The sequence below is a fragment of the Leuciscus leuciscus genome (assembly GCF_965113295.1).
Source record: "Leuciscus leuciscus genome assembly, chromosome: 15".
Lineage (NCBI taxonomy): Eukaryota > Metazoa > Chordata > Actinopteri > Cypriniformes > Leuciscidae > Leuciscus > Leuciscus leuciscus.
The window spans coordinates 29,091,574-29,115,636 of NC_138739.1; the positions used below are offsets into that span (position 1 = coordinate 29,091,574).

A 24,063-nucleotide genomic window follows, 5' to 3' on the forward strand; every position below is an offset into this window, starting at 1 on the left:
ATTTTTGGAAATAGAAAAGGTCAAGATCTCTAAGGTGGGACAGGCCAAAATCCTCAGTTATCTTAGTTTATCAAACATATAAGTTATCTTCTCAAACAAAATAAATTAATAACTAGTGCCTTTTGCTTTTAAAAAAAGAAAAGGAATACGATGTATTTGTAGAAAGTGCCAAATTCTTAGAATCTTTCTTTAGTTTCTGTGGTTTTCTCTCCTCAACAAGTGAAACAAGTAACATGACTAACTACCAGTGCTCAAAGTAGCGTCTGACTACACGCAAACAATAGAAAGAGAAACTTCACCAAGGGTTCGCAGCTGTTTGCAGATGTGTCATTCTTCCGCAGCATCCTGCTTCACTCACTGTGTCTCCCACTAATGACCAGGAGGTCTGAATTCACCAACTCCCTATGGGAAGACAGCTGCCGCCCCACGCCATTCCTCTCCAGGCGTCTGTCGAGCTGCGGAGCTGGCTGTGATCCTGCCTGAACGAACTGCCGATCTGCTATATTGTGCCAGCATGGTGGCTAAGCCCATGGAAAGCCCGTCCAACCAATTTATTCTTCCCAGAATGCCAAGCAGTCTGTAATGGGGACACTGGGGAACAGAAGCTCTGGGGTCGACTCAGAGACAGGGGGCGATGCATTACAAAAAGAGCATAACCCAAACATTCGCCTTAAAAAATAGTTCACCCAAAAATTAAGATTTTGTCATCATTTATTCCCCCTCATGTTGTTCCAAACCTGTTTTACTTTCATCTGAAGAACACAAAAGATGTTTTTGTCCATATAATGTAAGTCAATGGGGTCCAAAACAAAAACATTTGGACCCCATTGACTTTCATTGTATGGACAAAAATACATATTTTCAAACTCTTCTTTTTTGTTTTGTTTCACAGAATAAAGTAAGTCACACCGGTTTGAAAAGACATGAAAGTGAGAAAATTATGACCGAATTTTTGGTGAACTAGCCATTAACATAAATGGTTACAGCTATTGCAAATTCTATAATATCATGAACAACATCAAAAACCTCAAATAATCAACACAACTCGCCCAGAATTTCACCATTTTCTGTTGCACTGACTTTACTCTCATTGGTAGTTGTGATGGTATTTATTTGCATAAAGTTGTTTTCAGTTTTTTCTAGGTTATGCAACCGAATGATATGTCCATAACAGAAATTGCAGACTTTTATCGACCTCTGGTCACTTTAATGCTGCAAATCCCGTCAGTGTGAACAGAAAATATTACGAAGACAGAATATTACAAAAAAGAAAAAAATCCCAACAGTACAATAAGACTAGAATTAAATACTTACCGCAAAAAAAACAGGAGGGTGGAAGGTAACACCTATAAAACCAGATGTGAATTATTCACAGAAGAATAAAGCGCCTTCTGGTAGTATTTTTCATAAACGATCCTCGTTCTGCTGAAAAAAACCCCCAGATTAAACCAGCGAAGCTTAACCAGTACCCCAAACCATCCAAATAGACTAGAATGATTAGGCTGGGAGCCTGGATTAAGATGCTTTATGATTTCAAAAGAGTAATGTTAATATACAAAGAAATTCAAAGAAATTAAACTATATAAAAAGTGATCTAGACTAACACAGATGTTGGTACTTTTACAAAAATTCCTTATTTTACCTTTGCAGTGCTGCTGCTGAAGTACAGAAGCCCTATTGAACTTCTTTTGTTGGACTAACGAATCATGCAAGTCACGTACAGGCTTCTGATAAGCAGAGTGCCTTCGGAAATGTTTGGGCCAATGGCAAGCATGCTTTAACTGCGCTAATTTGCAGCAGACTGGCAGGGCTTTCACACCAGTTAGAGACGCACTTTAGATTTTACCAGCAAGGTGAGACTATTTTTATGGGCTGCTATAGTTTCATGCTTTGCCTGATGACTTTTTCATTTGCTTAACGAAATCGCCGGGGAACGGAAAATACAAGGAAATCATAATTAATGCCAGCCTGATAAATTGAAACAAATAAGCACGCCTTAAAAAAAAAGAGCTGATTTTAGGATGCATTTATCATCACAAGTGCTTTTTGTATTCATTTCCTGTGCACTTTCGAACCGTAAAACATTTCCCCCGGCCAAAATACATCATTGTAGTTTGCTTATGACCCCATTTGACGTTTAAGTCCTGCAGATGGTCTTAAAGGCTCTTTATTTGTGTTTTTGCCATGTTAACACATGACTTGTAAGTATACCTGTGCCCGTGCCAATCTCAGGTTGGCACAGGTTTGTGCCAGAAAGCTGTTTTGCTGCATGTACGGCATACCTAATCCAGGTGGTGTTCTCCAGAGTATGCCAACATCTCCCGTTTCCAAACAAGCTTTTGATAGGTGGACAAAACCCCTGGCTAGCTAGCGTACATGCTAGTGCTAGTACATGTGTAAATGAAACTGGTAAGAATAAGACAACTTAAGGACCGGATATACTCATGGCTAAGTTCTTTGCTTCTTCGCTTAGGGATAAAAAGAAGTTTGAAATACGTAATACTTGATATACTGTTAGCAAACATCCCGGCGTTTAGATCCAGATCAGGGCTCGACATTAACGCGAGGACAAGTGGACAAGCCAGGACAAGTGGATTTTTTGAAGGGGCAAGTGAAAGAGAATTGTGTTTACCCGAATGGACAAGTAGCCTGATTAAAACTTCAGTGACAAAAAATAACTAGGGAAGCATCGAAATGCGAGAATGATTCTGATTTTATTACATTCAGTGTAAACAGTGATTGATAATGGATAGTGTATTTATGGTAACAAGGCGGCGCTGTTGAGGCTCGCGCTGCCTGTCTCTTTATGAAAGACTTTCGTGGAGAAATCAAAATTAACGTTACAGCACACAAGAAACTCACAGAAGTTAAGCAGTTTTGCCGAATATGTTCACGATTGCAAATGTTACTTTGATTTTATAGTTCAATACTACTAGTTAATATTAAGTTACTTACATCATAGACACACTATCAACTGTTCTTGTACTATTTCACCAATGAAATTGGTTCCAAACAAAGATCATAGCATAACTACTGTGTATCTCAAAGCAACACTCAGCTGTGTTTTGTTACTGAACGATACATTGGTTTGAATGAATCGGTTGAATGAATGATTCAATGACTTCCTCATTATGTGACTTGCCTAGTACACCTACTGGCGGTTTTCATGTTTAAAAGTATCATTGCATTTTTCCCAACATTAGGAAATTATTTATTGCAGTTGTAATTTTGCAGTGTAAATTGTTTAATTTTGATTGGTAACAGCCCTAGCCCCAAATGTAAGAATTTGACATGAAAGATGACGCATATATTTAACATAGTAAAAAAAAAAAAAAAAAGAAGGACTTTAAGGTAAATAACGCCCTGGGGTAAATATCAAAACTATGCAGATTTAAGTATCTAAAGGCTGAAAGAACACTGATGAAATTATTGCTTCAGAATCAATTATATTTACACCACCAAAAATCCTTTTTTTTTCTTCCCAAGGAAAAGTAGCTTCTTTATTCAGACAAGTGAATAACCGGATTTATTTGTCAGAAAGACAAGCACATGACGAGGCTTAATGTCGAGCCCTGAATATGTAAATGTATTGTGCACTTTCCTCTCAACAACAACATAAACACGCAAAAATGATAGTGGTGAGAAAGCAGTTAAGAAAGCATCTGATCACTGTGGATTTGTTTGAACAAGCTCTGCAATTCAGCACTCCAGTCAAGTCAAGTTTATATATATATATAGCACTAGATTGCTTTAAAGCAGCAGCTATACAGTATTAAACATTAAAAAACAGTGTAAATTGTCTCTATCATTTAGAATTACAACTTCAGTTTGTACTATAAAGCGGCTCTCTGTCTCAGTCTGTAAAATGGGTTTGGAGTTTGCTGCATGTTGCCTGAACAAGGTCACATGGTGGCTTAGTATATAATAAAGGAAGGTGGATTTTTTTCCCTGTAGCTACATGCATTCTTTAGCTTTAGCTGTAGTCAAGAATAAATTCAGTGGTGTGGAAGTGAGATGAATGTAGACGCAAACGCTGACGGCAGAACAAAGGAGCGTCCTGTGCGGAGGATGCTTCTGCAGCAAGTGGAAAATATTGTGATCTGTGATTATCTCCCTTTCACGTTTCATTAACGTCATCCAGATAGGACCCGAACAGCGAGCCGCATCCCCCCTACAGAGTGATCATACCACAATCCTCTGATGAAACACCTCAAATGATCCTTTGAGATATCAAAGAGTGAGGCAAATCAAGGAATCTGTAAGAACAGTTATTATTTAATGAGGTGGCAGGGTTTGATTTCAGTTCACGCAAAACAGGTTTTTCGTCAGAATATTAAGACATAAGGCACTTGTAAATGTAACACCTCACACTACGGAGAAGCCGTGCGCAGATCTGTTGCACACCTGACTTGTGTGTCAAGCAGCAGACCTGTTTTTTTTAGTTGCTCTGTAAAAAGGAGTGTTGAACAAAAGATTGGTAAATGGTCAGTTTACTCTTTTATATGTAGTAGTTAAATGTGAAAAACATATAAGACATTGGGTCTCATTCACTATCAAAACGTAAAGTTAGGTCACTTATAATATATAATATGAAGCATATAAAAAAAAATTATATAAAGAATTACAATTATTCTTATATAAACTAAGAATTTATAAATCAATACTAAAGCAAAAAATAAATAAAATTGTTTTACACATTAAGCATATGCATATAATTTATAATATGAAGCATAAAAATCATAATATATTTTAAAAATATGAATTATGATTATTAGGGTACGATTACATGACAACTATGCGTTTTTTGAAGTTCCACGTACAGCTGACGACACTGTCAAAATGATCTCCGTTCACACGGATTCGCAAAAATGACTAAAAACGCTGTTTTATTATAACGCTGTATTATTTTCCGTTTTTAGTTGAAAATGGTGTTGTGTAAACTTACCCTTATTATATAAATATATATAATTTATGAAGAAATACTAAAACAATACATAAAATACAAATATATAAAAACATAAATCAAACAATATAATTTTTTATCATTTAATATCAACATACAATTATTTGTAATTAGATATTTAAGTTATAATTTATATTACATATATTATGCATGCACAATGTAACATATACATTTTAAATAATTATAATTAATCATATATGACTACACAGAATCTTTAAATAAATACTAAACCACATAAAAATACTAAAATCATCATTTTATTTAAATAATTATTTAAAATATAATCATTTATAATATATAGCATGTAAAGAATAATGTATAAAAATATTGAATTTATAAATAAACACTAAAACAATAAAAATATTAATTAAACTATAAAACTTCCTATATATATATATATATATATATATATATATATATATATATACATTAGGGGTGTAACGGTTCACAAAATTCACGGTTCGGTTCGATACACTTGTGTCACGGTTCGGTACGGTTCGGTTCGGTACGTTTTCCATAGGCTACAGCAAAAATAAATAAATGCCAGAGAAATTTCCTTGAATTACATTTTTTTTCATTATTATTTTGTTTAATGAAACTAACATCATAAAGTATGATATTTTTTTTTTTTTGCTTTTTTTACTGAGCAATAATGGAGCTATACTTGACTCTTCTTATGAGCATATAAAACAAAACAGCTCCTTGGACAAAATGAAATGTAATATTGTAGTAGTAGGCTAGTTATAAACACAGGTTTATTTTAGTTCAGATTAACATTTGAGGGCAGCAATTGTATTCATAATGTCAAAATAAAACAGACGTAATGTTACTTGAAAGCATTATAGCCCACTATTCCTGACAAACTTCCATACCTTGCATTTAGTGTTACTACAGCAAATCCATGGTGAATGTTGCTGATCTGTGGACATCGGCCAGTTCATTCATGGCACGATGTTTCTTCCTGGTTTCCACGTCAGCGCTGTTTGATCCGTTAATAACAGAGAAATGTGCATGTTTCTCACTAGATCTCGCAGCGATGTTATTACTTCAGTGGCGAATTTAAAAAGCATTTGAAATTCAAATGCTTTCTTTACTGGTCTGGATCTCTTAGCGCTGTGTGGTGTTGCTTGATCAGGCTCGCGCATAGGGCTCGCGAGTCCCGCTTCACAGGTCAAAACTGATAAACGGTCCACACAAACACAATAAGAGTAGCTCAGTTTCGTTCCTTACATTGCGTTTGCCAGTTGATGTTGTGGTCGCGCCAGCCTCTATGAGCGCGCTTGCCACCCGCGACGCGCCTTCATTTGAAATAACGAAATTTTGGTCGGCAGAAAAAAATGGTCCAACGAACCGTTCGGTACGTAATGCGTACCGAAAACCGAACCGAAAGCCTCGTACCGAACGGTTCGATACGAATACGCGTATCGTTACACCCCTAATATACATACATACATATATATATATACACACTAATAATTCATTACAATTTGTAAGCAAACAAACAAATATTTTGGCCTAACAAAATTCTGTAAATGTGTGTTGGTCCTAAAAAATAAAAAAATATAAATAATAATAATAATAATAATAATAATAATGTAGAACTGCAAACGTACATACAGAAGTGTGTAAGTGCGTGAGCACGGTTAGTAAATAAAACCCAATGTTTTTACGAAGCACAAAGATCCTACAGTGTTAAAAATATCCATAGGACACATGCCCTACCAGCAGCCAAAGCTAGGGAACCAACTGACATTAGATTTCAGGGTGGCAACAGGCAAGACACTCATGTTTCACAGCAAGGATTTTCCAGTCAGCCTGGGACAAGAACATTCCCACTTAAGCTTTTAGTATTGCCTTCGAGTTTTAAAGCCGGCAGGACTTATCAGTCCTTTATAGCTTGATTTGATATATCGCAGTTTGATGCTTGTTGTCAGTACCTATGAGTTACAGCAGGTATGCGGCATGGATTAAAAAGCCTCTCCAGATTGCATTGGCCTTGCCTATTCCCGCTCTAGCAGGGACTTCAAGGTTTTGTGTTAACATTCTGAATCAGTCCCAGCATTCCTCTAAATTAATTCTCCTTTAAGCATAATTTGCTTCTCCCTTATTCCCTCGCAACATTAATAGGAGACAGATGTCCATAATGGAGTCCAAGTTTTTTTGTCCATGCAATGCATTAAATATATTTTTGGGCAATTTTTTTTTTTTCTCCAAAAATCCCAGGTGACAATAAAACAAATACTGAACTTCTCCATCCATGTGGATGATGTGATGGACTGGCAAATGCAATTCTGTTTCTCTTAAATGCACAGGAGAAAAAAATGATTGACTGTTTCAAACTGCTTTCAACCAGATTTATTACAGAATATTGTTATGCCATCTGTTGGGCGAAAAAGCAACAACAAAAAATGTATTCTTATTTAATCAGTAGTCCTCTTCATTCTGAAACAATTTGGTGCTTCTTCAAATATGCAAAACTAGGGTTGGATATTCAGAATCGGTTCTTATTTGGAACTGGTATAATTTTTAAATACATATTTAATAAATATGGCCAGTTTTGATTTTATGTATTTTATTTATTTTTTGGTCTTCAAGTATTTACACTGTAAAAAAAAAAAAAAAGTGTTTTAGCTTAAAAAAAGTAAGTGTTTGTGTTGCCTTTAGATTTTAAGTTGTGTCAACTTGAAATATGAAGTTGTACTGAGTGGCAACTTGGATATTTGAGTTGACTAAACTGAAAATGTTAAGGCAGTTAAGACTAATAAAATAAATAAAATACATCAAATCAAATATATATATATTTTTTTAAATGCACATTTGTGGTGTTAAAGATTCATACATGAATACTGTGCAAAAATACAAACTTAGTTGTTAATGATGATTCATGAGTGGACGACTCTTGTGAGCCAGTTCTTTCAAAAAGATTCACAAATCAGTCTCAAATGTGGCGTTGGGATAGCATACTACTTTTATTGTTCTGTTTTTTTTTACCGTATCTACACTTTAGAAAAGGTTTTTTATTTTTTTATTTTTTTTAAGAATGGTTTTTATACTATAAAGAACCTTTTGTGCAATGTAAAGGTTCCATGGATGTTAAAGGTTCTTCATTGAACCATGGATGGCAATAAATAACCTTTATTTTTAATAGTGATACTGCAGAAATAGTAATAGTAGTATCCCAGTAAACAATTACCGTCTTTCAACGTTGAAATATGGTTGAAAATAAGTCGGTCCGTCTTGGACTGGTTTTCGACGTGATTTCAACTAAGTAGTTTCGGCCGGACTGTTTGACCGCATGTTTTCAGCTGATAATCTAAGACAGGATAAGTCTGTTATACATGCTAAAATAACGGAGAAAAACAAATTACCAAACCATGTTCAATATTATCTCAAATAAATTTAAAAAGTTTTACATATTCCATCTAAACGTTGAAGTTCGACCTGTTTTCAACGTTGAAAAGTCGCAATTAAGACGTTGAAGATTTACGTCTATTCAACGTCTAATAGATGACTTTTTGCTAGCTGGGATGCTATGCTATTAAGACTAAGTTTAAATTACTATACAATTCACTAAATCAGCCAGAGTGGATACTGAATTAACATCCAACTCACTCACAGAACTACAGGTGATACTTCTGACATGAATCAAAACTTCAATTAAACTACTAAAAGAATCATTAACAAACCAGAGTTGTTAAACTGAAACAGAATGAAGAACAGATTCATTCAATTCCCATCCTATTTGAAATGCATCCACACAATTGCTGCATCTCTCAAACTTTACACGTACTCACTGCCAGACCAAAAACATCATTTGAAAAAGATATAAAGGAACAGAGCTTCTTATCTCAAGCTAACCCGTTGTCGCCGGTCCGCGTGTGGCTGTTAGCACTGATTCTCCTACTGATCACGTAAGCTACGTCCTTTCCAAGACCGAGATCCCTGGTTCCTTTTTATGATAGTGCATCTCTATTATTAGTCATGAGCTCGCGTCAGGGAAGCTAATCTGAAGTGAAAAGCCCCTCATGCTCTGATCTATCCAATAAGCCTCCTCTGCCATCAAAGTGCTCTTTGAAGTTCATGTTCTCCAGACAGATTGGTTCAGGTGTCAGGTCAGAGTTCCTGTAGCCAAAGGTAACGGCAGTCATTTGAAGCCTTCCAATACCTTTATGTTCTTACCCGTCCCATCATGTTTATTACAAGGGGGCAATAAGAACAAGCTTTGTTCTAGTACAAGTTGTGTGTTTTTTTCCCTGTCCTGTCTTCATTTTATGTATAATATTGAGAGACTTTTTCTGGAACATGAAAAACATTGACTTGGAAAAATGCTTTGAATGACAAAGTGTATATCTGTATATATATATATATATATATATATATATATATATATATGTATGTATATATATGTATGTCCATCTGTGGACTATCCTCAGTCGGACCGTCTTTCTTGCTTCGAGGAGCTGGTGAGTGGAGCCAAAGGATGCCAGAAAAAAGGGGATGATGCATTAATTGCTTTAAATACTTTGAACAGAATATATGAATCGCAGAAATGTACATTTTATTTTTGACAGCCATATGAAACATCTGCATCTATATGCCAGCAGCCCTATCACCCTGTAGCCCAAGACTGGTTGCTCACTGAAGCTAAGCAGGGCTGAGCCTGGTTAGTACCTGGATGGGAGACCTCCTGAGAAAAACCAGGTTGCTGCTGGAAGAGGTGTTAGTGAGGTCAGTAGGGGGTGCTCACCCTGTGGTCTGTGTGGGTCCTAACACCCCAGTATAGTGATGGGGACACTATACTGTCAAAGAGCACCGTCCTTCGGATGAGACGTTAAACCGAGGTCCTGACTCTCTGTGGTCATTAAAAATCCCAGGATGTCCTTCGAAAAAGAGTAGGGGTGTAACCCCGGCATCCTGGCCAAATTTGCCCCTTGGCCTCTGTCCATCATGGCCTCCTAATCATCCCCATATACTGATTGGCTTCATCACTGTCTCCTCTCCACCAGTAAAACTGGTGTGTGGTGGGCGTTCTGGCGCAATATGGCTGCCGTCGCATCAGCCAAGTGGATGCTGCACATGTAAAGCGCTTTGAGTGCAGAGAAAAGCGCTATATAAATGTAATGAATTATTATTATTATTATTATTATTATCTAAATCGGTAGACATATTTACAGAACATTTATTGCAGCTCAGATGTGGCATGAATTACACTGCAATTACAATTGCATAAATAACGGCATGAGATTAATACGTATTAAAAGCATAGTTCACCCAAAAATTCTGTCATCATCTGCAATCGTCACTCATGTAATATTAATATGATAACTATATCATATGATATAAATATGGGATAAAGGACCAGATTTACTAAACAGGGCAAATTAGCATGAGAGCGAAATCCCAAAAAAGCATGGACGGGAGTGGAAAGTTCTGCATGTGATCTACTGATGACGTACAAATTAGAGAACACAGACACAGCTGGATGATTTCCATAAAGACCAATGCAACCTACCAAGAGCAGTGCAAGTTAGCATCTGGTTTAACAAAAAAAAAGTTAAATAATGGCGCACATACCAGTAAATTGACTAGCGCAAACCTTAGTAAATCACCTTGCATGATTCATTTAAATACTCTCCTCCCATAAATTTTGCCGCAAAAATAACCACGTGTCTTTAGCAAATCCTGACAATCACTTTTTAACGCCAAAAGAGGGTTTACTAGATAGATAGATAGATAGATAGATAGATAGACAGACAGACAGACAGACAGACAGACAGACAGACAGACGTAATTAAAAAAGTCTATTAAAAGTAAAATCAGAGAATGTCTAATATGGCGAGAAGTTTCACTCTCACTACACTTCCGGCTTCTGAACTGGTTGCAGTTCCACTCTGATTCCATATGAGGGCGCTCACAGGACGAGTGCAGAATGAATGGAGGTCAATGGCGGTATACCCCTCAAAATCCACTTTTCTCAGGATATAATTTTTTGTCTAGTAATTTGAATGTTGTATTCGAAAGGAGATGCAAAGAAATTACACATTGCTGGGTGTTAGATTTTTTAGAGTCACTTATTTGCTTTAAAAAAGTCTTTCAAAATGTCAATGACGTCAGAATGCTGACGTCATTAGCAGAATGCTAGCGTGTTATGGGCAACAACAACTCAACCTGTAAGAAATCAAAAGGACATAAGTACTCGTTCATTCAACTTTCGACCTAAAACCCATGTTGAACTTGCAAAATCTACAATCACATCTGAGATTTCTCAACGGCAATCGGGTGAAAGAGACAAATTTAGCCGTCTAGCCCCATTGACTCCCATTCATTTTGCACTCATGGCGAGCGCCCCCAGTGGAACTCTGGTGGTACTACAACCAAAATTCGGTATAATAGGGCTTAATAGGGAGTGGACAGGCTCTCCGTAGACGGGCTCTGGTAAAATATAAAAAGTGGCTAAAAATAAATAAACATATTATTGTTGACAGCCCAATCCCGTTAACAATACAAATCCTCAGTGTTGAGCCTTGGTAAGTGTGACAAAACCCTCTTCACAGAGAGTATTAAAAAAAATCCACAGGTACATAATGGGAGAGCACAGTTATCGATGCTAATGTGCTGGACGTTTTGTTCACGCTTCACAGCAAAGGTTACAGATCTTCTAACTGCGAGGCTTTTACAACCGACTAGTGAGCATTTCTTTCTCCATTACCTGCACTCTCATTTGCCTTGCCTGGCGGGGTAATCAGCAGCCCATGCCGGACAACATGACACGCACACACACACACAGTTCTCAGTTATAGTGAGCAGGCGTCGTTTAAAGCCTTTTTGCTGTGCCCTCTGAAGCAGCATGGGCTCTCTTTAATGGTGCATTGCTCCTGGAGTCCCCCGCCGTACCCATGTGTATCTGCCAAGGTCTGGTGTCTGTCTGCTGCTCGGGTATTTTTGGAGGTGTGGTAAGCATCATAAATAATGTACCTGTAAATGATACGTGTTTGGTCTAGCTGACAAATGGAGCGAAGGAGCAAAAAGAAGGGGGGAAAAAAAGCTCTTTGAGAGGACAAGCCCCATCAAGGCATTTGCACCCTTTGGTGCGAAGAAGAATTGCATCGACTTGCACCCAGAATATCATAATTTCAGCTTAAACTGCACAGGAGAGCAGCGAGCATCTATTCCCTAGTGCTCGCTTTTAAGATGATGAAGAATCACATTATAGCGGCGGGACCGGTGCCAATTCGAGAAATGATGGAGGATGAATTGTTGCTAACGAACGACATATTTATATATAGCACCAATGGCGAAAAAAAAAAAAATTCCCTCATGTTTTCATCCAGCAGTCTTCTCCAGATATCCATTAGTCTCATTTCAGACACTTTTTAAGTATCTCTCTTAAAAAGCAGCCGGCATATGCTGTCATTTGACTTTCTTTGAACTGTAGAATTTTTCTTTTCCATCGGCCAAGCTTCCTTCAGAGTGTTTTAAAGGCTTTTCCAGGCTGAAATTGAAGCATGCTAAATTATAGAATAAAAGAATTACAGACAAAAGTGCAGTTATTGAAAATCTTTCTTACTGATAGATTAGACGGTCCCCGAAACTGCCCATCGGATTGGTCTTAAAATCTCTCTCCGTCGCTCCTTCGATCAGGGTCGTTTACCGACTCAAAAAGATACTTTAACAAAAAACACGTGCAAATGCAAGTATAATACATACTTTAAGGTTTGTAGTATGCTGCACTTATGTTGTTAGTTTGTAATTAGTGTTTATACCATGATGAATTTATATATGTATACAAAGTCTATGAAGTTTTAATCAAACACAATTATGAAAAAAAATGGAGAGATCAGTAACAGATCTAGGAAATATAAAAAAGCACACAAAAATGTGCCCTAATTTGAAATTGTTTATAGTTTGCATTCAGCAGACTTCATTCCAAGGTGTGAGAAAAGGGGCAAAAATCATGTACAAATTCAGGCAAATACCGGAAAAAAAAAGGAAAAAAAGTGGTTTATTGAACCAACACACTGACTAAATCTGAATTCTGACTCGCATTATGTCTAAGGATGCTTGTGCTGTAATCCATCCTTGGATTTTACATGTAATATTCATCAGGTTGAGTTTGCTCACTTGCCACGGAAAAACCTTGAGGTATTTTCAGGCCTGCCAAAAAGTGTGTCTGTGTGTGTGATGTAAGACTCACAGGCAGTGTGTTAGAATGAGCTGGGTCTCAAAGCAGTTCTGGATGTAGTCTGTCGTAATCTCCTCCCATCTGCTAAAGGAGCTGCTCTCCCCGCACAGCGCCTGGGCCCTGGCCCGCCCCATCTGGGCTTTTCGGACTCTCCAACGCATTACCCTGACCTGTGTGAACTTGTGTGTGTGTCTATATATGTGTCGGCACTGCTGTGACTATTATATAGTTTTCTAAAGAACATTTCTCAATTTTGTAAGTGTCTAAGTCAGGTTTGTACAGTAGCCGGGAGAGCTGCAACTGAAGAAAACACTAGCAAATTAAGAAAACATCTTCATCAGTTTGACAACACATGTGCAGCAAATACTCACAACGCAACCAAATACAGAAACGCGCTGTAAATACAACGCACATGCAATCAGGATGTAAAAAAAAAAGTATTTGCAGCGCATTTCTGTTTTGTGGTTGCATTGTGAGTATGTGCAGCGTGTTTCTGTATTTGGTTGCGTTGTGAGTATTTGGTTGCGTTGTGAGTATTTGGTTGCATTGTGAGTATTTGGTTGCGTTGTGAGTATTTGGTTGCATTGTGAGTATTTTCAGCGCATTTCTGTATTTGGCTGCGTTTTAAGTATTTGCAGCATGTTTCTGTATGTGGTTGCATTGTGAGTATTTGGTTTCGTTGTGAGTATGTGCAGCATGTTTCTGTATTTGGTTGCGTTGTGAGTATTTGGTTGCATTGTGAGTATTTTCAGCGCGTTTCTGTATTTGGTTGCGTTGTAAGTATTTGCAGCGTGTTTCTGTATTTGATTGCATTGTGAGTATTTGGTTTCGTTGTGAGTATTTGCAGCACGTTTCTTTATTTGGTTGCGTTGTGACTATATGTGGTTTTGTTGAGTATTTGCAGCACGTTTCTGTATTTGGTTGCATTGTGAGTATTTGGTTGCGTTGTAAGTATCTGGTTGCATTGTGCTATTTGCAGCACATTTCAGTATTTGGTTGCATTGTGAGTATTTGCAGCATGTTTCTGTATTTGTTTGCCTTGTGAGTATTTCCAGTGTTATTGTCAAACAGATAGGCTTTACCTACATTTTGGGGATCAACTGAACCCAAAAGGATCGTAAAACTTGCTTGCATTGGACAAAGCCAATTGTACTCATGAGAAAAATAGTTTAATAAACCTTGTAAAGAAAATCTTAAAGAAAATAAAAAAGCATACAGGTTTCTGTGAGGTTTATGTACAAGGTAGGGGCATGAAAAATATTAGACATTACTTAAATGTGACCTAAAGGGACATCCCCACTTGAAAAAAGACTGAAGAATAATAGTGCTGTAAATCAATATTTGCCCCCAAATTAATAATATAATTTAATTCTGACAGATTAAAAAAAAAAAAAAAGAAAAAAAAAATATTATCTTTGAATGAAATGCACTAAATCAACGCAATTTAAAAATGTACAACCATGTTACCAATGATTTTTTAGTTTGTATCTATCATTAGCATTATATAAAAACAATAGAAGTCTATCCACATATAAATATAATGTCTGCATATAAAAAGCCAAGTAAACATGCATGTGTGCGTATTAAGTGGAATCACAAATCAATCTTGTCCTTCATGTGTAAGAAGGTGAGACTGACATTTTTTTGTGGAATGCTCGGGCATGCAAGATGAAATATGTCCTCGTGTGTCCTGAATATGACAGACGTATTGTGTGCATGCATGAGTGTGTTTGGCACTGGAGAACATGATAGCTTTAATGAGACGGCTGCATATGAAGGACTGTCATTAGTGCTGAGAGAGGCAGCAGCCTGGTGATTGCAGTGATTTGGCTCCGCTCTTTTTGACCTGTCCGACCAATCAGAACACCTCAAGAGCTCGCTTCAGAGCCTATGCAATCAGCCAGGACATTGGCCCACTTAGCAACAGCCACCCAGCAAAATGGAGTACACATGTAAGAACAATGTTCTCCAGCAAGCATACAGTCTATGCAACAAATGCTGTAAGATGTGGAAAAAAAAAATCTATTTGGATTCTGATAAAAAAAAATATATACTTCAAGTTTATGTTTATGTCTTGTTTTTGCTGGTTATGTATGGTCAAGTTAGTGAACCAATCGAGCAAGGTTTTGCTGGTAAAGATGATATACCTGCAATGTCTTTCTGGCAAAAGCTGTTTACCAAGGTAGTCTTTCTAGTCAAGCAAGATAAAAGATTAGATCACTTAAATATGAATTCTGGCATCATTTACTCACCCTCATGTCTTTCCCAACCCGTATTACTTTTCTTTATTCCGAAGATCACAAAAAAAATTGTTTAGTTGCTGCACTTTTCCATACAATGAAAGTCAATGGAATCTGAAATCTCCAAAATTCACAAAACACATCAAAAACCAAGGTCATGGGTTCGATTCCCATTTCCTTGAACTTGATAAAATGTATAATTTGAATGCAAAGTTAAGGGCCATTCACACCAAGGACAATAATTGTAACTACAAAGTTTTGATAATCGTTCAAATTCTGTGAGAATATGGACAGCACAACTATAACAATAACACAAAAGGAACAATATCAGTGGAATCCCTTCACTGGAATCCAGCTGATGAATGCTAAAAATCATTGACAGCCAATCAGACTTTTGAGCAATTAAAGTGGCAGATGACAATGTCAGTGCGTGAATATAATTTACAGAATGAGTCAGAACTTGTGCGTTGTATTCCAAGTCTTCTGAAGTCATGCGTTACATTTGTTAAGTAACATTCAAAAATGGCTTTGAAATCTTGTTCGAGCTTCAGAATATTCAAATTTAGCACTAAACAATTACTTATGTGGACCCATGCAGCAACCAATCATTCACATCACTTGGCCTGACATGTCAATGTCCAGCTTGAAAAAGAGCATGAAGGTGATTAAATTATGAAAGAATTTTCTTAATATTTTTTTTTCAAGTGGATAAGTGAACAGTTTCTTTAAAAAACCTGGAAGCGACACCAAGTATTCTGTGTGTAGGGTTAATACTAGATGTGATAAGAGTCTTGGGAAAAGAAAACGTAAACAACAACATCTACGCTATTCAATCTGACTTGTATTTTCCAAACTCCTTAGTCCGAGATAGAGGAAAACAAGTTTCATCAACCTATCTTCATTCTTCCCACTTGATACAAGCAGATAAATCATTATGAGAATGGCAGACTGAAAGCCTACCACCTTTGTCCATGCCTTTCTCTAAGGAAAAAAGGCCAGAAGAGTTTGTTTCTCAAGGTGATTGTAGCAGTGATAAGGGAGCAGTTCTTATTAGGGGTGACAGCGAAGGGGCTGCGGCGGCAGTACTGACTGGATAACCTTGTGCCTGCTCGCCCTTCTGCGCCAGGCTCCTCTGCCTTGCCTCGGCGGGGACACAATCTGCTGGCTGGAATTACCTCGCAGCTGGAGGAAAACTAAACATGATTTCTGACCTTTACTTCTTGTGTTCAACAGTAACCTTTGGTGGTCCGCTTGCACAGACGGGCTGAAATTAAATCCCGACCGCAGCGTGTACGATTATGTGCATGTTGAGGCTGAGAATGACGAGAGAATCAGCGGTTGAAATATGTTCCTTCAATTGCCGTCCTCTGTCTGGGAACCCGCTAGCTTGAAATGTTAATTGAAGCCAATTTGTTTCAACAGTATTTGGAAACCTTAAGATACAAGCTACCTTATTTCTCCTCCCCAAAATGCAGCCACTAAAGCTAATTCAAACTTAGACTGAAGGGTTGTATGAAATGATATAGCTATTTAAGGAGCAGATGCCATATATCTTCAAGTGAGCTACCTTATTTCTACTATATTTCTACTAAATGTTGAGAAATTACATTTCATGGCATCCACTGTGTGAACATATCTTCCAGCTAAGTTGTATTCTTTGTCCAGGTGTACAGATGACTTAAAGAATACTCACATCAAGGTGGATGGGTTCTTAAACATGCATCTTAGCCTATGCATGTGTGAAGAGGATTAACATATATTTTTCAGACCTTTGGACCAGCCAAGCGTAACTGAAAGCAGTAATCTAGACCCTTGTTTCCCTTTTCTGAGAAAAAAAAAGCTACAATTACTTATGCTGTACTCGTCCTTCTTTGCTCATTACAGGCTTATTCCACCAACTTCTTCTTTTAGTGTGCAAGCTAGCATGCTTGTGCATGTTGTAAGAGGTTCCCATCCGATGAACTCATTATTCCACAGTGCTCACCCCACTCAATGACACACTCCACATCTACCCCTGACTGTCACATCCGAGCAAATTCATGCAATCGTGCCCACTATCCTTTAGACTGGAGATAATGCAGGCATGGTGAAGTGCGGCTGAATCTTAACCACGAGTGGAACCTAGAATTTAGTCAAGACGCTGAGGGGAAAATTGACCTGTTCCATTTTAGTTGAGAGGTTCAGTATGTGCATGTTTTTTCAATGTGTTGAAGCACACGTTTGTGGCAAAATTTTCATTTGAGACACATTGGAACTTAATTCCAAATCTATGGTAGGGTCCCAAACCCTTTCCCTAAAAAGTAAAAAATTAGATAAACATTATATTTAAAAAAAAAAAAAGGTTAATTATTACATAACATTCAAAGTTCAAGACTAAAAACAACAAAAAAATTACAACATTTGTTCCAGGGAGATTTGAAACATGTCCATGATATGCACAGGAACATGCTCAAACAAATGTAGCAGGTAAAAGTTATTGTAGTTATTAATACTAATACACTACATTATTTCATTTATCAACCCCTAAAGGATAATAGTAGGATGACCAAGAGAGCTGGCAAATTTCAAACAACTGCTTCCATGGACCAACTTTTGGAAAATGTATTTACCACACTGACTGGCCTGTGTGGGGCAATTCTTATTTCTAAACTGGAGGGAAAATTAAGAGATGAAACCTGTCATCGGGATGATTCTACTCTGAAAAAGGACAAGATGGTTGGTGTTGGGGTATCTGCTCAAGGGGGTGGGACTTTGGGGGGTAGAAGATCAAAGCGACTAAAGCTGATTTATCCTGTGTTATAGCTCAAATGCCTCTGAGAGGCATTGAACAGGCCTTCAAAAAGCAATAGCAGCCACCTTTATATCCAGCCTGTGCCAGTCATCAGGCTTGCCTGTGAAGCAAAATCAATCTGTTTCATATCAGAGATACCAGGGGAGAAGGAGAGAGTGTGTGTATGTGAGTGTACAATCTGTCCCCAAAGCTCTTTTTAATGACACATGCTGCATAACAGAGCAAGGATAGAAAAGTGTTCAATAAGGCAAACATGCTGTTATCTGGAGATGAGGACTAATATAAAAAGGCTCGGGTGATACAGAGGGAGTTGTCAGTCAAACATGCTATAATTTCTCTTTTCAAATTCCCTTCCTTTTCTGCTCAGCATGGACACACTTACTTGGGCAGAAGTCCTTCAAATTATCGCTAACAAAAATGGAACAAGAACCACCCAAGCTATGTTGTTGACAATGGTTACTTGAAATAACTTTGAAATAACTCTAAAAGCACTTAAAGGGATAGTTCCCTTACGGTTTCGCAGTAGCCAATGCGACATCTAGTGTATATATCTATACCCGCCCGCGCTCTCAGATCATTTGGACGCAGCTGTGTTCAAGAGGTAAAAACGATATAAAAACTGTTCGTTTTCTTACACAAACCGCTCATTTCGTGTCTTAGGCCATCAATGTGTACTTACGATGGGGAATTGTTTAATTTGGACGATGGGGAATTGTTTTAATTTGGACTCTGTGCATGCTCTTTGAGACAGTGACCATCGACCTGCATTATATGACTGACAGACAAGAACGGTTTGACCTAAAAATATCAAAATTGAAACTACTGCGGAAAAAAAGACACCTACATCTTGGATGCCCTTGAGGTAAGCTAAAACATACCAAAATTTAATTTCAAAGTGAACTATCCCTTTAAGAGGCCCTCATAAATTCAAAAATGCACATTTCATCAGGCAGCACACTGTTCTTTTAATATAACCCATCACAATATTAATTTAACTAGGCAGCATGTCAATCAGGTGACCCAACCAGGAGATTCTTTCTAATCCATGACCGCATACAGATTGAAATGATTAAAGAAATGCATCTAGAAGAACTATTTAATCACATTAGCTCTATAGACTTAATAACCAGTGACAGAAAGCCCTTGTGGAGAAGGTTTCTTGAGGTTTAGAAGATCTCTTCCTTTGTTTTTCTTTGAACAGGTGTGGTGACCTTTCAACCACTTAATGAGATTATGAGAGTAATTAGAACTGAAGCCACCGAGGGTCCCAACAGTCAACCCGCTTGAACTCGAGAGAATAACCAGTGTCCATCTGGGTGCCACCTCGGAATTAGAGTAAGAAACGTAATTAAGTCCTAATGCATGGATCCTCAACTACCCAAGGGACTAGGGGACGTGTCCATGAAAAAAGTAGCATTAGCGTACATACAGTAGCTAGCAAGCACTGCATAAAGCAATACCAAGTCTGTCAAAGCAGGACACACTCTAGGATTTGGGGTTGGGGAAGAAATCCCCTGCAACCATTAAAGTCACAATGGTGTTGGATTGCTCCTGGGGTGCTACTTTGAGCTGTTCATTTAGGATGATGTGCAACTATTGGGCCTGACTTAAGCACACTCTTCATCTCCAACATGGCCACCGAGAGGAAGGCAATAAGGGACCCAAGGAAACCCAATGGGCGTCTAGGGAGCGCTAAGGCTGGCCACTCACAGGGAAGCCCAAAGACAGCAAAGTGTCAGAGTCAATGCGAACACACACCTCTACAATGGCAAAATCAATGGGGCTTTATGAGTCATCAATCTCCTCTACAAAGGCCTGCTTGTCTACTGCTGCGATGGACCATTTGGATGTGAGACTTTGACATTCGCCATTTTCCAAATATTGCTGGGGAAGGCTTTTGGGGATTTTGTTGACCCATTCCTAATGGTTTATCTCATTCCCTTAAAGATTCTTTTATCTGCCGTGTGGTCCAATTGGGAAAATATATATTTTTTTAGTTACTAAGGGTCATTGATTTTTTAACGTCCTTTGGAACGACAAAATAATGTAATCTTAGTTGTCCGTTTAGATCAGGAATGGACAACTCTGCTCCTGGAGGGACACTGTCCCACAGATTTTAGTTCCAAATCTAATCAAACACACCTACTTTTACAGCAATCCTCAAGACTTTGTTCAGACGTGTTTGATTAGGGTTGGAAATTAAATCTGTGGAACTGTGCAGATCCCTGATTTAGACCATTAAAAGAATCACAAGATTGACCATCATTCCCTAGAAAAATACCTATTTGGCTCTATTTTACACCTTTTCAAGTACAATAAACCCTCCACCATGTTTGTGTGGGTGATTTCAATAGACGGATCTATTTACAGTAAACAGCAGATCACATGCTAGAGACTTAGAACCAAGGTACTTGGCAAGTGTCCTGCAATATAATTGATTGTTAGGCAAGTTGTGCATCCTCGGCCAACCTTGCTCTACCTCTCCTCCCCCCAACATCCATCTCTATGGCATTTACACCTTTTGTTTACAATACGCCCCTTGATTTGACCAGACATCAAGTTGGGGGTTTGGGGCTCAGAGCTCCCGTTCCAATATCTAAGCTAATTACTTTTTAATTTACAGTGTGTCGTTAATGGTCTTGGCAGGGGAAGCAAGGTTAGACAGGCAGCAGAAGCCACTTCCCTTCCGTTCACCAGCACCATGGCCTCCTTAATTAAAATGAATAATCTAGGCATCCATCAGATAGATGGAGAGAGAGTCAGAGAAAAACAATTGTGAAGATAGGAAGGTAGGTAAAAACCCTGCTGAAAAGAGCAGCTTAGGCTAGCACCAATTTCAATGAATTGTTATGGTGGTTTAGCTGGTGGATTTTATCTCAACCATCCTGACTTTTTCTGAAAATAATTGAACGAAAAAGTCTAGAAGCCTGGTGCGGAAATCAGTACACCAGGATCTCGTTAGGTAACAGCATTCAAAACACAACCAACGCTGGCCAGTTTTGATGGTCTTTTCAGCAAGGAGAATAAAGAAGTAATGTTACAAAAGTAGTTACAAAAGCTACATCAAGAAAAAAAGAACAAGACAACTACCTCCACGGCTCTCGCTGTCAGCTGGCTTCACCTGGATGGGGCGAGTCATCTGGAAGAAGAAAAACAGTACAGACAAGACAAGGGGTTAGTTCAGGCACAGGAAACTGCTGTCAACGCAATAAGCCTACAGCCTGTTGAGCTTATGTCCAACACAAAACAATCCTGTCTAAATTTTGATCAAATGCAAATATCCATATGTCAGTTTGCAGGGTACTCATTGTCCCTTAAACATACAAAAAAAGAGTGGCGATTTGTACCAGCATGCATTCCGTTGACTCGCACCCTATTTCTATTTTTGACGTGCTGCACAGTTTTAGACACTTTATTTTATCCATCTGAAATAAATATGTTTACAAATGTCATGTGTGCATTGATTGCTATTTTATTCATGCCTTTAAAATGACTTCCGATCATTATATCAGTGCCAGGATCCATGCGTACCTCGAGTCAAAATCCTATAGCATGTTTGATTAATATTGCCTGGTCCACTCAGTGGTTATTAGGGTTGGGTACCTTTAATGGCACCGACCGAATTAAATCGGTACTACAGAGTAACGATTCACATTAAATAAATCGGTGCCAAATTTCGGTACCTGAGAACGCATCTGTGCACGAGATTTAAATACAAGTCCTGCATGTTCTGCACACACACACACACGTGACGCTCGCAGTGTTCTTCAGCCTCTGCAGTCTCACTATATGAGAACATGAATGCATTTCCAGAGCCGCTCTGAGAGTCACTGAAGTTCAGTTTACATTTTACAGTTTCATTTAAGAAAAACTATCGTTATATCATTAACACACGGAAACTCAAAGGTCTTCACAACAACTCGTCAAAATAAAAGTTTGGTATAATACTTTTTCTTCTATGTTGTAATTGTAACAGTAGGCTATAAAGCTCAATTGTGCCGCATGTAAAAGATCAATTAAATTAATGTTTTATGTCTTCATTTGATTACAAGAAAATTCACAACACAGAATTTGTGGAAAACAAAACATTTCATAGAAATATGATTTATTTATTTTTATTACTAAAATGGTTGTTTTTATTAATATTCAAGCATCACAGACAATGGCAGACAGCGACCAAGGCAGCTCTGGCATAATGTCAATAACACTTCTACAAATGACTTAGTTTCTGTACAGTTATTGAGGTAAACATGCCTAAAGTATGGAAAAAAGGTACCTTTGGGAACCGGCACCAAATTTCAGGTTAAAATGTGAACGGTACCCAACCCTAGTGGTCATATTGCTAATACCCCGGACAGCTACTGTGCAGCCCCTCATCAACTTATAAAAAGGTTGAAATCTCTAAAACTTTTGGCAAAAAATGGAATAAAACATTTAAATAAAAACATTTAAAATCAGGAATAAAATACAACAACTCTAACATAAAATAAGCTTCTTTTTTTTTAATCTCAAAGTCCATTTACTCCTCTCAAAAAGTCTCTAGTCTGATCAGCAAGTTGTTTTATGTTTGTTTTGCCATGCTCGCTTGGTTACAGTGTCTAGCAAGGAGGAAGTGAAATGCAACAACAATTAAAGTGGAGGCAGCCACAAGAGAGAGAGAGATCAATGAAGCCCTATTGATCCCTGCCCCTTAGGCTGTGGAGAGTGTCTGGAAAGGAGGGATTCTGTGGGTAGAAGGCTCACAGTAATCTACTAAAGCCTGATAAGAATGGCATTTGTTGGATTAGATGGCTCTGTCATCACAGTTTTTGTGCTCCGTATTTTGCTCGACAATTTTTTTCCCCATTATCCCTGCAAAGGTTGAAGCTTTCTCGACTAGTTCTTATTCTAAAATCTTGAGCCAAACAGAAAGAAAATATATATATATTTTTTTGTTTGTTTGTTTTTAGTTTTTTTCATCTTCTGCCCGTCGTTCAAGGATTCAAAAAGGATTTTGCTGCAGGATCAAAGGATGTTCAAAAGGTTTTTCTGTGCTCCCATTTATTCTTACCTGGGGATGTAATGTAGAACGGAGTACTGTAAGTGCAGACTGTTTGATTTTTGGAGCAGTACAGCAACTTACAAAGTGATTTAAGTATATATGTATTTATATGTATATGTATATGTATATATATATATATATATATATATATATATATATATATATATATATATATATACACACACATTTTTTCTGTAATTAATCGAGATTATCACACCAAACATTAAAAAATCATATTTTATACTGTAATCATTTCACATATAAACTTCATATTAATGTAGAAACAACCTATTTTTAAAATATTTGTTTAATAGCATATTTTTATGAATCAAGGCCAATACCCCTACTGATGTCTCTATGAAATGTTCTCAATTTTAGCCATTAATTATAGTCATTCAGCATTACAGTATAATTGAAAGCTATCAATTTTAACATTTATAAGGTTTTAAAAAAAATATAACAACTTTTAATGTAAGTGACCTTAAAACAATCTTCACATAAACCCATTTTTAATAAATGTCACATTGACCTGTGCCCTTCAATACATCAGATTTTTAGATATCCTACCTGTTGGACCTATATACAGAAATTGAATAAAGTTATCAAACACTTCACAGTCATCACTGCATAAATTGTGAATTAAATATAGATTAAACCTTATTAAACCTATAAAAGTTATTTAGTCAAAAGCAGTGAGTGATTTTATCTGTATTTTGTTCTTTGATTAACATTAATGACATCACAGCACCAGGTTTATTAGGCTGCTGTCACTTTAAGACCTGCCGCACATCACGCGGATCTGATACATATTTTCTCTCTCTACGTTCATATAAGCCTTTTTTTAAG

The 24,063-nt window shown here is 37.5% G+C and overlaps 1 protein-coding gene across 14 annotated transcripts in view; it reads right to left on the minus strand.

Moving 5' to 3' along the window:
* celf5a (cugbp, Elav-like family member 5a) overlaps nt 1–24,063 on the minus strand; it is a 218,230-nt gene that overhangs the window by 73,090 nt on the left and 121,077 nt on the right. For all 14 annotated transcript variants that reach the window (XM_082138855.1, XM_082138861.1, XM_082138856.1 and 11 more), the window contains exon 3: nt 21,267–21,315. In XM_082138855.1, coding sequence (XP_081994981.1) covers nt 21,267–21,315 — 49 coding nt within the window. The remainder of the gene's footprint in view (nt 1–21,266; nt 21,316–24,063) is intronic.